Raw genomic sequence first — 13,931 nt, 5'->3', positions numbered from 1 at the left:
ATATTTTCTTTTTTCTTCTTTCTTCATCAGATCCCGACACAGTCCACAGCATCCCCAATGTTCCTACCGCTGCTTGAAGGATACTCTCCGATGAGTGGTAATACGAACCTTCTGACCGGATTTCAACTCGACCAAAAATTCTATGTAGACCCATTCCGTCACCATTTCGAGCTTATCCGATCCGTCCTTTGAGGTCTCTCTTCCCACGCAGATCCGTGAGACTGGATTGCCGCTATCAAAGACGATAGATCTAGCCTTCTATTTGAAGAACCGTCATTTTCATGGATTCTCGTTCACGCCTCTCACGATGACATGCCCCCTCCCTTTTTTCTTCACCTTTCGCTGCTGATCCGACGTTTGGGGGTCTCAACATCTTTCCGGGCTTTCAATTCTGAGACGCTTGGCCTTTTGAAACCAGCTGGTTTGGTTTTTTTGCCAGCCACTGGAGGGTTTTCTCTCGATTCTTCTCTAGCTTCTAATGCACAGACGGCTATTGAGTCTAGGTTATTTACATATCATTACAATACAAGCATATTTTTACACATACCAAGTTGCATTGTCCTGGCACGCGTGAGATAATCAAATAGACTGCGAGAGCTTGAGCGGTCATTGGTAGTTATTTATTCATTGGAGTGTGCCCCCTCCACCGAAGAGCATGATCAGTGAAACTTCTCGATACTTGCTCTGGACTCAACATATCTCCCAGAGAGAAGATTCCACCAACGATATACACTTCCACAGGACACAGGTATATTGCGCGTCTACTCGGCCGGATTGACCGCACCTTCCAGTTCGTCAAGAAGATCCATCGTCTCGGCGGGACTCGCAATCCAAGCCGTTGTAGAAGCCAACCGAGCCTGGAGAAAAAAAAGATGGAGAGTTAGCTCAGCGCTGATACAGGCACTTTCATTTTCTCTTTCCCCCCACCTCCGCGCGCCGCGGATAGAACGGGTCTAGATTCACCTTGAAATCATTTGCGCCCGCAGAGAGGAATTGATCGCCAATGTGAAGGGTCTTGGATGGATCGATACCGCCAAAGTATCGCTGACAAGCCCGGACACCCCACGATTTGTCGCCAATGTCGACAAAGACGTCATTTCCGCCTATCAAAACATGACGAGATTAGCAAAGCCTGTCATTTCTTTGGGTCCCGGTTGCGCGAAGACCGAAGGCCAAGATGTAGCACAAATTGGGGGGACAGAAGCCTTACCGTTGAATGCGCAGAATGGGAGTCGCGCACCGACTGCCGATCTCTCCACGGTGTTTTGAACGACCAGGACGGTTTCTTCGAGCTGTTCACGATTAATCCGAACTCCATTCACGGGATAGACACCGACAGCCCGATCCTTGCGCAGCACGGCCGCAGGAAGACTCAGATTCGTGGCGCAGGCCCGCAGAGCCGATTCCGCCAGATCCAGAAGCTCCTTGATGTCGTCGTCGTTCCACGAGCGCATTTCGTCGAGAAGCCATTCTTCGCGGGGCACGTAGGTCAACCGGGCTTCGGAGTCTGGATCGAAGCGGAAGAGGAAATTACTCTCGCCGCCCATGACGATGATCCCCTGTTTCTGGGCGGGAGTGAGGGTGATCGATTGGTGGATCGCGTCGAGTAAGCCGTGTAGGCGGCCATAATACTTGGGCGCTTCTTCGTAGCCGGCCGCCGTGACGATGCCGACTTTGCGGCCTTGCTCGAGTAGACGCAGGATGCGGGGGATGACGGGACTATCGGGCGTCAGGCAGGCGCCGTCGTCGTATAGGGTGACGTCTCCGTCGAAGGTGACGAGCTGGACCTCGCTGGATTGGACGAGGCCTAATAACTGGGCGGAATTGAGGATGAGTCGGATGTCGTTAAATGAGGGGGCGACGAATCGGCGGCGACTGATGAATCGTCGCCTGTCTTGATACTTGAAGGCTTCTTCCAGATGCAGGCGGGTGAAAAAGTTGCCGACTGTAGGCACCAGTAGCTTCAACTTGGATTTGCCGGGTGCGTCGCGTTCATGATGATCGACTGTCAAGGAGGTGTTAGGCATTCATTTTTCATTGCCCGGCCCAGATGGTTCCTGTGAGCCGCAGGGGACCAACGACAAGGATCGTATCAAAAAGAATAAGAAAAAAAATGGTACGTGGGCAATCCAGCTCGTGCCCGAGATATCAAGTGGTACACATGAAAAGATGTTGCCTGCAGAGACAGCACAAGCTTTTCTTTTCTTTTCTTTTTTCTTTTTTCGAACGGGACGCCTGACTTACTGTGATCGAGGATCAAGTTTTCGACATCGCGCATGATCTCCGCATAGCGCTGGTGTGTATCGGCGGCGACCGAGTTGAGCCGCTCGCTCGATTCTTGCGTGAGCGCAATTGGGTGCGAGTGTAGTACAAATGGTACAGCCAGGAGTCCCTACCAGAATGTGAGCCGGAATTCATTTCACGGGATCCTGTGGTTTATCTCTGGCATCGACATGCTCTGGCCGGGATTGTGGTGTCTGTGGGTATACGCACCTTGATCCATTCAATCTATGACACTCGATTCGAGTGTGAGCGGTTGCTCTGTTCTAAGTTCCGAGTGCATGGCTAAGGAATACAGACCAATTGATCTCGGCGATGTGTCTATCTCGATCAGAGTTAGCGGGGAAGGGGCCGCGTGTTCATCGTCCCCGTGGAGGAGGCCCGGTGGGAAGTGTGTATATACCTTGAGCGCATCTAGATGATTGGATGGGGATCAGCAGGCAGATACAACGGCCGCAGGCTGCTGACTTGCGAGAGACGGAGAGATCGAGGAGTTCAAGAACGTACATTCCACACGGTAGCGAGTAGTCATGATTAACTTACGTGGTTGGGCTGTGGTGGTCACTGCTAGGGGGGAATGAAAGAAGATGATGGATTGTGGTTTACTTGGTTATTTGGTCTTTCGTTCTGGTTGATCAGGCGAAATGACCGAGCGGAGAAGAAGAGTCGGTGGAGAAGGAGTTGGCGGAGGGGATGAGTTGACCTCAACCCGGCCGCACGTCCCTCCGACATCCGGGCCAGATTGATATGGTCATGTGGTGGGAGAGAGAGAAGTCCATCAGTTGGCAAGAGAGTGGAAGGTTTACAAAGAATCACGAGGCGGTTGACGCCCCACATACAGATCTAATATACAGATCTATGAGACACAATCTTTGCCGAAGAGAGGCAAGGGGTTGAGAGATACACAGACTCTTTGATCACCGATATGGAGATAGGTGATGGACTGTAAGTTACTTGAGATGAGCCAACTGGTCAATTTGGACCAACCCGCCAGTTGACGAACGAAATGAAAGTCACGGTCGGACTCACCCAGGAGTACCCGATGTCAACAGTCGTCGAGACTGGCCCCGATCACTCTTCTGACATAATGACACAGGAACTAGGTCCTGTGAGGGTACTCAAAGCCTATTTAACCTCACCAAGCTTAAACCAAAGAAAGACAATGGTCTTTAAAGGCCAAACAAATCAAGATTCTGCAATAAACATTTACCACAAATGACAGTGCCTTGGTCTACCTAACCCCATCTGGTCTCGTGATTGGATCGACAAGTCCACTGGAACCCTGACTAGCGTCGTGACTCGGACGTGAATCGCCATGACTCACGCTGCCTCACGCTCGACTCACCAGCAGTCTTTTCAACGCCGGCAACTCCACTTTTCCGTCGTTCGACCTTGACTCGATGGCTGTTCGAAGCCTTGTACTCCACACGGCTTCAAAGGGCCATTCCATCTATACACTTGTCCTTGACCTGATTGGCCTCTGAGCGACCTTTTACCGTCTCAAAATCCAAATCTATCAGTGGCTGTAGTCACCCTATGACACTTCCTGGATCTTCAAGCACAGACACTCCACCAGTCGTCCAGGCCGACCGAAGTGTATGCACTACGTAGACCAAAGATTCCAAGTGAGTTACTGTAGATTGCATTCATGATTCTCGTGGCTGAGCGAGTTAGTCACATCGATTCACCCTGACATGACGCTACCCCCTCTCGTCTAGCATAGGTCTAGCACCTCACTCGACTCGCTACACTCGCTACACTCGACAGTGCGAGATTGGTCTACTGCCGTCTCCGGATGAGTGAGCTCCATCGAACTTTGCGGCAGTTCCGTCGACCCGCCCCGATGAGGCTCGTGGGAACGGACCTGGTCACCTCCGTGATTGGCGGTGGGAACTCACTCGTCCGTGCGATCACGGCAGAGATGGAGATGGAGGTGCCTGACCACCTGGATCGAGGACTAAGCGTGCGAGGTTTTTTCAGGTCCAAGTATGACGCGGGTTGTTGCGAGTCAACGGGGAGTAAAAGAAGATCAAAATAAAAAGGGGAAATAATTCCATCAAGGAGCCGAACTATACTCCAATTCGGGATAGGATCAAGAGAGTATAAAGTAGGGCTCATGGAAGCCGGATTTGCCTGAGAAAACATCAACCATCAGCAAAATACCTGCAGTTCAATACACAAGAACAGCCCTGAGACTTGATTTTTTTTTCAGTCCTCACGAAACTACATAGGTATCTCTACCGAATACCGTGCCATTTCAATTGAGATTCCATTGCCGGGCATCCATCCTCACGCAACGGCAATCTCCCAATCTCCATCTGCCTCCGTTTCCCGTCGCCCGAATCAAAAACATACTGCACATCTCGATCTCATCCGATCCAGTATATATTTCACTCTCGCACAATGCTCAACGCACAACGATACACCCTACACTCGCCCTTTACCACCATGGACACGCCAGCCCGAGACGCAGAAACCCACCACTCATTTGAGGCGCCTCCTCCCTACTACAATCCCACCACCACAGACAACACCACCACCACCTCATCCTCCTCCTCCATATACCCCCTCGACGAAAAAGATCTTCTCCTGACCCCGGGCTCCCACGAGCCCGGCCTCGCAACATCCGCAGTCCTAACACGAGGCCTGCAAATCCCAACCCGCACCGGCACCACCACCTCGGGCTTCCCTTACCCAGCAGAATTGGCCCACTTCGGGATCTCCCAACACCACTGGCAACAATTCACAGAGCTCATCTGTGAAGAGGCCAAGTTGTCGCGCCAGCAATGGTCGACCGTCATCGGCAAGGGTCTGGGCACACTTGCGCTGGGCGGGTTGATGATCGGGGCGTTGAGTGCGATCCCCGCGATCTGGATGACCCGCCATGTGAGGAGGCGTCAGGAGCAGCGGAACTTCATCGCGGCGATGGCTGGCGCGAGAGGCGAGAGACTGGCTACGCATATCTCCGAGTGGAATGAGACGTTTTTCAGGCCGAGAGGGGTGATGATTCGGGTGGATTTGCCGGATGAGTATATCAATGAGATGGATCAGATGGATGTGTATCGCAAGGATGGGAAGTATATGCGGTCAGTGGAGGAAGCGCGGGATAAGGCTGCACTCAAAGCACGCATCGTGATTATTCCCGTGGATGTGCATGTGGATGTGCCGGAGTCGAGTCAGTCCTCGATTCAGCAATGATCACGATTGAAATGGCAGATCAAACTGCACGTGGAAAAAAAAAAGACAAAAGTGAACGGTATACTGAATTAGCGCGATGAGACTCTTTAATTACATCTGATTTTGAAACTAGATTCTACTCACCTCCAGATGACTGTCGGATTCATCTCATCGAGCATAATTGCTTCTTGAACTGCCCGTCGGTATGTGCTACCGAGAGTACCAAGCCAAGCTATTCTTAATGTAGGAGATGACTATTTGAAACAGGGAGCCTTAAGAACCGAGCCTACGCTATGAGAACATGAAAAATTAAAAAAAATTGCGTGGGCTGCATTATTCATGGCTCGAAAAGTCGTCGTGGAGCCAGCCAAGCAGAATGACTGCCATCCTCCAGGACCATCTGTAAGCGACTAAACCTTTGTCGAAATATCACTTCGCTCCACATGCTGCGCAGTCCCATGTTGACCAGTCATAGCCTCCATCTTCTCATCAATCACTTTATCCCGCTCCTCCGCATCCTGGTTACCGTACCGACCGATCTTGTACCAAGGCAGCTCGAAGAGGCGATCCATGCTCTCGAGGGACCGACCCGCTGTCTCGGGAATACTGAACCACACCCAGAGACCGCCGATGATAGTAATGACCGCAAAGCACCAGAAGGTCCCCTTGGGACTGATACCTCCCTCCGCGACGGGGAGCAGCATGTTGGGCACGGCACGCGAATTCCCGTACTGGTTGGCAAAGTGCAGCGTCATGGCTAGCGAGGTACAGAGCGCACGGATACGCAGCGGGAACAGTTCGGCCGTGAGCAGATACTGCATCGAGTTCCAGCCTAGAGCCCAGCCGAATCCTGAAATGTAGATCATGGCAATGGCCCCCTCACTGGCGCCCTTCTTGCTGGCGGGAAGTTTGAAGTTCTTGACCACGCCCATTTCGGGGACCGCGGTCAGGAATCCGGCAATGTAGACCATTGCGATGGCTTGCAGCGCGATTCCGATCAAGAGGGCGCGCTTGCGACCGATGACATCGACCAAGAACAATGCGCAAGCAATGGCGGCGACGAGCTTGATGATACCAAAGATAGCCGTCACAAGCAAGGTCTCGTTGCTGCCAGCGACACCCAGCAACTTGAACAGATCAGGCGCATAGAGGGTAATTGAACCGGCACCAGACCATTGCGACAGAATCTGTGCCATCAGAGCAAGGTAGACACGGTAGAAGTTGGAGGGAATCAGGAAGGTCTCCTTGAGCATGCCCATAAACCCAGTGCCGCGTGTGGCTTCCATTTCAATCTCGTGGGACGTCTGAATCGCGGTAATCTCGCGGACGAGGTACTCGTGATCAGGCGGTAGATGACGGATGCGGGAGAGATTGAAAATGGCCTCTTCGACCTTGCCACACTTGATCAAGTAGCGAGGGGATTCGTATTGGAAGAAAGACAGACAGAAGATCAAGCCAGCGAAGATGATGTGTAGACTGGTGGGGACTTCCTGCTGGGAGTTAGATCGATGTTCTCACATAAACGACAATCAGATGCCTTTGCGTCGAGTCGTTGCGATTCTTGTTTGACGTACCCATCGCTTATGAGTGTAATCGCCCATGTTAAGTTGGCAACCATAGTTTGTAAAGTAAGCCAGCACAATTCCTAAACAAAAAAATTTGATGTCAGTATGAGATCTTTGACGTCTGCAAAAGAGATGGGTCTCCGGGTGAAGAGCAATCACACTTGGAGCAGAACCAAAGCGCAGCGAAAAACAGCTTACCAAGATACACAAATCCGGTAAAGACACAGGTGCAAAGACCACGGATCGCCGCCGGAGCCTACATGATTATTAGCCAGTGAATTCCAGGAGCTGTTTCTGTTCATCGCCGATACTCACAATCTCTGCAAGATATACTGGAGCCACAACCACTGTCTGTCCGACACCGAGACCGGCAATGAAACGACCCGCATAAATTGCGCCAAGGTGTCCGTTGTTCGCCATGAAGATGGCAATTCCGATCATCCAGATGACGCATAGCTGCCGAGTTGCCCAAATACGACCGATACGATCACACACCAAGAACGCACTGGGAAGAGCAACATCATGGTCAGCACTGAGAGTTTTCAACTTTTCATTTGCGGTTGACTTTCCGGCTCGTTCTTGGTGAGCAGCCTTTCCAAGAAGGGTTCACTTACAAGAGAGCACCGCCCACAGAGCCAATCTGGACCATGGCAGAGACATTGGCTTTGATATTGGTCTGCTCCACCTTGGAATAAGAACTGTAGTGGATATAACGCTGGAAGTCCTTGGAATTGAAGGCGCCTGAGATGAGACCCTCATCGATACCTCGAGCCGCACCCATCAGTCCAAAGGACACGACGGCGAACCATAGTCGCCAGTTGAAGACCTCTTTGGGTTCCCCGAGGTTCTTCAACCGGAAAATGTTGACTGGCTTCTTGGCTCCGCCTGCCATGATGAGCTTTGTTGGGAGTGAAGTGTGATAGCTCGGGTTGTATCTCCCGGTTAACCTCACGATGTGTTTCTTTGTCTGGCGCAGTAGTCAAGCGTACAGGTAGAGGGCGAAAGGGAAAACAGAAATCTTGAAGGATAGAGGACAAGACAAGGGCTGCACAACCGACGATGGCTCTCGAAAGATCAAAGTAGAGTCACGGAAAAGCTCGACTCTTTAAACGCCCATGACACTTTCAGCTCTCTCCTCCAAAGAGAGACCCCCCACGACAAGAACAGGACATGCGACTGCGGGGTCAAATACTGGGGCAAACCGAAATCTCCCGCGGGGCCCCAGGTGATGCGCGGGTTCTGGACATATTCGGCAGGTCTCACATGGACTGTTCAATCATACCCATGGACATGGCGCTTGATGGCCCCAACCTGACACCGTCAGTCTGATTCGCATCTCATCCATCATGAAGAGTGCACAGGCGAGACTCGATACTGACTGGCTCCCTCGGCGAATTAGTGGAAACTTGGATCGACTCCGCTCATGGGGGTCGGGGGATCCACGAGGTCGCAGTACCCCAGAATTCTTTTTCGGGGATCATTTACCCAGCAGGAAGTTGGTTCACCGGCCGGAAGAGGTACCACGACAGCCTCCATATGCCGTCTGGGGGATTGTGCAGCCGATGGTCGGGGGAAACAAGCGACCTTCCTCCAGTCCCGCGAGTCCAGTCAAGGTGCTTTGACGTTAGACTCGACCCGTCCACAGCCACGAATGGCAAGCTGCATGCCAACCTGCCAAGTCCTGGGAAATTTTCGGTTCGAGGGAGCTTGAATGACACGGCAGGATGAGATGCGAGCCGAGTACGACACCCTGAGCGGGAGCTCCAACGGTGATGGATCGTCATTCGACAATATCGCCGACCTCATTGGATCCTTCGGTCCAATTCCACCCCGGGACAGCCCTGGCGTCGCGGACAGGGATGTATAGACGTGCAGCGGAGGTGCCGGGGGGGGGGGAGTCACGCGCTGATCACGCTGGGGAGAGGAGTAAGAAGAAGGGCCGATTTGAGGACTGACCATCTTTTCGGATGGTCGTTGTCTTCCCATGCACGGCCCGAGCTTGCAGGTGCTCTTAAACTCGCGCTCGCGATGCGACGAGTTGCAACTTGCCGGTGTCTTTGAGTGCTTATGGAAAGCCGAATTGCACAGGGGTGGTGGGCCTGACGTGAGCGTTGCAGGGTTCCTGCTGGGAACCTCTCCGGGCTCATTGAGTGCATGCTGGATACTGGCGCAGTGCTGGCTGCTGCATGTCGTGTGTTGACTGTGTAGTGTGTAGTGTGTACAGGTAGTGACTAGTTAGTGGTAGACTGTAGTCAGTAGTGTGTACTTCTAAACGACAATCAGAGCGCCACGGAAGAATAGCGTCTAGCCGACGGTGCCGAAAAGGGAAATCCGTACCCGGCTGAGTGAGACAGCAGTGGACCGAACCGCGTGGTCGAGTATGGATGCCGTCCAGATGCGACGATTTCAGCCAGAGGAGGCCGGAAGAAGGTCCATTACCCAGATAGAGAGTTCCTTTGGCTTTGAGGCTCGGTGAACTTCCGAGGGAATGTTTTCAGTGGGGGATGGCACCCCCCACGGCTGGAAACACTCGGGGTGAACTGGGAGGGTTGACCACAGAGCACAACCTCGCGGGATCCGTGGCTGACCAGGCCAAGAAGTGCAGAGACTTGGCTTGAGTTGGGGGGGTGGGACCTCTAGACACTCTCATCCCCCAGAATCCAGACTCCAACCGGAGAATCACTTCACGAATGAAGGGTGTCGGTCGGAAGCTTGAACCCGTCCTCGGGCCTCGTGGATCGACACTCCGCCGAGGCGGCTGGCCGCGCTCGCCGAAAGAGGCAATGTCTCCGGGTACATCATCCTATGATCCTACTGTAGTCTATCCTCCACAGTCCAGGATGTGTCAAGACAGCCAGGAGTGGACACTGGAGGGGATGATGTTCCATCCCGACGATACCATATTCGAAATACGGCTTGTCCGCGGCATATCCAAGACTGTGAGCGCTACAAGTAACCGTCGAAGGTGAGGGGTCCAGAGCGAATATCTCGGTGAGAGTCAGAGCCTCTGCGTAGAATCCTCGAGTGTTGGCCGAATCTTCGGTCAACGCGTCCAGCTATGAAGCCGGGGAATCACTTGCCGGGTGATGCTGGAGCATCTTCGGAGGAGCAGTAGTGTCAGACTGCTCCGTGCTCCACAGGACCGGCGAATGAAGCAATGCGCATGGAGCAGTCGTCCATCACAGTCTCTTTGGGTGCATCATTGACCGGCAAGTTCAAATTGATAGATCCACGATGGTATCATCAAATCAGATCCATCACTGTACGAACTCACACAAAGCACCTGCATCTTGTGGCCAGTTCCCCGGTTTCCTCGCAGATACCCTTGGCAAAGTCTGATTGCGAGGAAGCTGGAGCTGGAGCCGGGGATTTGAGTTTGAGAGGGGCGGCCGACTTGGCGTGGCGTGGGCGTGGAAGATATACTTTTCACGGCTCACCATCCATCGAAATGGATGGACTCAGCTTACTTAGTCGTGGACCGCTGGACACTTTCATCTTCAGCTGAGTACTGCCGATAAAAGGCGATACAGGCTCAAGCTGAGATTGGGTCCTGGGTCCGATGATCGGATGGAAACAAAGCTAAGGTTGTATGCGGTTAATAATTGCCTCGAGTTACTACTAAAGGTACTAGGTAAGGTACCTTCCATAGTTACCGCCCCCAAGACCCTGTCACATGTAGTATGTCTGTGGAAGTTCCCTGCTATGTGACTATGTCCCTTCTGAATGAGTGAGAAAGCTAAGAATGGAAAAATCCCACCTAGACCTGTACTGTACTCGGAATGGAGGTGAGAGAGGAATGGAAGATCATTCCACCATATACCTCTATCATCCTTTGATTTCAATCAATCGGGGAAGTTCGTCGAATGGACATTGGAGGTAAGAGAAAGATTAAGGTAGTAAGCTCGAGAATTAGAAAGCTAAACATTTGGTTTCCTCTATCGACAACGCTCAACACGCTCACCACAGTGACCATTTGCACAGATCGCCCCCAGTGTAGAAAACTTCGGAGAACGTCCCCGCCAAATGTGAGGAATCAACTTCATGATTCTACTACTGCCTGAGAAATTTTCAAGTATGTAGGATCAAAGAATATACCACCGACGGTCCGTAGGCCTAAGTAGTTCCAAAATCCAATCCCTCATGCTCCACAGAGTCCATACACCATGGTCATTTTGTGTCGACATCACGTCTGGTCCCACTCACAAATCAACTAGAAGTGGCGTGTCAAAATGCCCAAACCCCTTCACCACACTCATCTCGTCAATATCCGCAAACTTGGTTTTGAACGTCCAGCCACCCACTTCGTTGGAGAGCATTTGAATCCGATGATCGGACTCTTCGGACGCCTGGGCATCTGCGGTCTTCGCAGACTGCCAAAGACAACATCCGAAAATTCCAAGCTCAGAGACGGTCTCGCCGCTGTCCAAGACGGCAGGTCCCATGAGGAGATTGCTTTGAAGCGGTGGGTGGATCCGCTCCATGAGAATGTATGAGCTCCACTGCGCCTCGGGGGTGAGGGATAGGTAAGGCGGAATATCGCTTCCGTAGACATTGTGCCCGCCGCCCTCTAGCGAGGGTTTAAGGATATAGTTCATCGATTGAACGAGATCGCAGGCGAGCTTTCGCGCGTGGAGACCCTGCTCCGATTCATCCATTAGATACATGGGCATGAAGGTTTCCCGGATCATGCTCGCCTCGTGTCCGGGAAGAAATGCCTCGAGCGTGCCGGGCGCGGAAAGCGCTTGTTGGACCTTCTTAAAGGTCGTGATGTGCGACAAGACCGATGGACATTTGATGGCCGTTGACTGTTCAAGCTGGATTCGCGCCTTGATGCCCACATCGTCGTACTCATGGGCCTCGTATCCTGCGCGCATGTACACCACGGAGATTTCTAGTCCCGACTCGAGCCACGGTGGCTGGAAAAGCAATTCGCGGTCTTGTCCTAGAGATGTGTATTGCAGGACGTCGGCTCCAAACTCGAGCCGATAGGTAGGCACCGGGACTTGCCGATCCCAAAGCTCATACTCGATTGGGCGCTCGTCCGCGATGTTGAACTGTGTAGATTTAGCTGAGCATCTAGACATGAGTTCTCGCTCCTATTCTGAACAAGCACGTACATTATTCGGCTGCACTATCATTAGTACAGCCGTTGCTTTGACCCCTTTAGATCTTGCGTGTCCATAGGTCTCGTGAGCAAGGGCAAGAGAGGATCCAATGGACTTGATGTTTCTGTTGGTAGCAAGTGACGTAGAATCAAAGGCCACGCCGCTGGTCTCGTACATCCCAGTGCGGGCAAGATAGTGATGCATGACTTGAACCTTGTCTGCATGGGAGCCGCCGGACGCGGAGAAAGTGTTCATCTCGACTTGCTTGAGGCTCGCATCGGAAAGTTCATCTTCGTCGTCGGACTCCATCTCCTTGTCATGATCGAGATGAAGCATGTAGTCTGAACGGAAAAGGCCTAAAGAGATGGACTGGACATAGCCGTCTTTCTTGACTGCCTCATGGACACTCCATAGTGCCTTGGCTAGAGAATCAGTCGGAATGATGTCTCGGATCACATTGTAGAGCCATTGATCGTCTTCGGCGACAGCGCAATACAGACGATTGAACACAGTCTGAAGTTTGATCGCTTGGTCGAATCTAGAGCGAGGAACCGCTGTCGGGAAGCACTGTGGTATGTCTTCCATCAGCTGCCCGGCAACATGTACTGTCTCACGATGGGACAGTTTGGTGACCTACAGCGACGCCGACCGGATACGAAGAGACGGTGTTCTCCGTTTGCGACCGCACGCTTTTCAGCAGAGAGCCGTGGTTGACTTTATTGGCATCTCAGCATTTTGGGTTCCCCTCTTCGGTTTGTGTCGTCGAGAAAAGTGACATACTCTGTAGTGTCGGCTCAGTAGTTGATGAGGGACGAACGTCATACGGCGTGGGGCAGGATGGACTCCCACGAAGAGACCCGACTTACCTGCCAATCTTTGATCTGATCGACCAAGTGAAGGATTCGATCCTCACTCAGATCTTCCATCTTAAGAGGCGCCATGTTTGAAGCCTGTCGGCCAAGTTGGGACGGGGTAGAAAGATCGAAAAGCGATGTCCGAGGACAGAGAATTGCCCCATGCCCGAGACATGACAGTCGCTGCAGGTCAAGTTGCATTCGCACCACCCAAGGTCGATGGTGGGGGGGGGGGCCTGAGTCCTTTCCAGGACGGCTCAGAACGCATCGCTCGTGTCCTGCATAACTAGCGCGGGGACAAGCCGCTCACCAGAGGCTTAGCATTCTTAGGGATCCGGTCGCGCAAGGCATTGAGCCGGAAGCCGCTGTCATGAAAATCCTACGGAATCTGAAGCAGTCCCGACATGATAATTGCTCGTTCATCACATCTACTGAAAAATCTGGCCAGATCAAGAGCACCGCGCCAGAGTCATGAAAGGGACTATGGACCAAATGATCTGCATCTTGATAAAAAAGTCCTCAGCTTCAAAGGGAGTCACGCAGGCTTTTAGCATTAGCAGCGGTCAAGGATATTATCACATGAGACTGGGTTGGCATCAAGCCATCTAAACACTGAAAAACATTAAGTCGCGATCGTCACTAATCAACCTTCCGTATTCCAGCATGAGTCGCCACCAGACCAGTTTCATATCTTCGTTACGCAGCACCCGACGAGACCAGTCATAACTGTTTTGAGCCACGCGTTTCCCCAATTCTTAACCTTCGGGCTCTTGTGTCAGATATCGTACAATCTCAGGAAAGTCACGCAGATCCATACTAATCGGTATATAATAAACCCACGGAATTAACCAGTCGTTATACTACTCTTAGTAAAGCGTTTGCTTAAGGACTACCGATTTCGATATTAAGAGACGGTAAAAGCGACTACTAAGACCGTTACTATCCAGATC

General features: G+C 52.1%; 4 protein-coding genes across 4 annotated transcripts; 1 reads left to right on the top strand and 3 right to left on the bottom strand.

Annotated features, from left to right (window-relative positions):
• Positions 1-761: 761 nt before the first annotated feature.
• Positions 762-2,418, bottom strand: isn1 (IMP 5'-nucleotidase ISN1; the record flags this gene model as incomplete). Its single annotated transcript, XM_056938457.1, has 5 exons — positions 762-857; positions 928-1,103; positions 1,211-2,005; positions 2,245-2,337; positions 2,397-2,418. The coding sequence occupies 5 exons, from the start codon at positions 2,416-2,418 to the stop codon at positions 762-764; spliced, it is 1,182 nt and encodes a 393-aa protein (XP_056785834.1).
• Positions 2,419-4,683: 2,265 nt separating this feature from the next.
• Positions 4,684-5,478, top strand: N7539_008861 (uncharacterized protein; the record flags this gene model as incomplete). The annotated part of the gene is made up of 1 exon (XM_056938456.1): positions 4,684-5,478. The coding sequence occupies one exon, from the start codon at positions 4,684-4,686 to the stop codon at positions 5,476-5,478; it is 795 nt and encodes a 264-aa protein (XP_056785833.1).
• Positions 5,479-5,867: 389 nt separating this feature from the next.
• N7539_008860 (putative MFS quinate transporter) lies at positions 5,868-7,914 on the bottom strand (the record flags this gene model as incomplete). Its single annotated transcript, XM_056938455.1, has 5 exons — positions 5,868-6,947; positions 7,032-7,102; positions 7,221-7,278; positions 7,338-7,527; positions 7,637-7,914. 5 exons carry the CDS (start codon positions 7,912-7,914, stop codon positions 5,868-5,870), a joined length of 1,677 nt encoding a protein of 558 aa, XP_056785832.1.
• A 3,307-nt stretch (positions 7,915-11,221) lies between these two features.
• Positions 11,222-13,068, bottom strand: N7539_008859 (uncharacterized protein; the record flags this gene model as incomplete). Its single annotated transcript, XM_056938454.1, has 3 exons — positions 11,222-12,076; positions 12,140-12,760; positions 12,994-13,068. The coding sequence occupies 3 exons, from the start codon at positions 13,066-13,068 to the stop codon at positions 11,222-11,224; spliced, it is 1,551 nt and encodes a 516-aa protein (XP_056785831.1).
• Between the last annotated feature and the right edge of the window lie 863 nt (positions 13,069-13,931).

The sequence above is a fragment of the Penicillium diatomitis genome, assembly GCF_028827545.1.
Source record: "Penicillium diatomitis strain IBT 30728 chromosome Unknown utg000015l_segment0_segment0, whole genome shotgun sequence".
Classification (NCBI taxonomy): domain Eukaryota; kingdom Fungi; phylum Ascomycota; class Eurotiomycetes; order Eurotiales; family Aspergillaceae; genus Penicillium; species Penicillium diatomitis.
The sequence above is the reverse complement of the archived record's forward strand: the minus strand, read 5'-3'. Positions and strand labels throughout refer to the sequence as shown.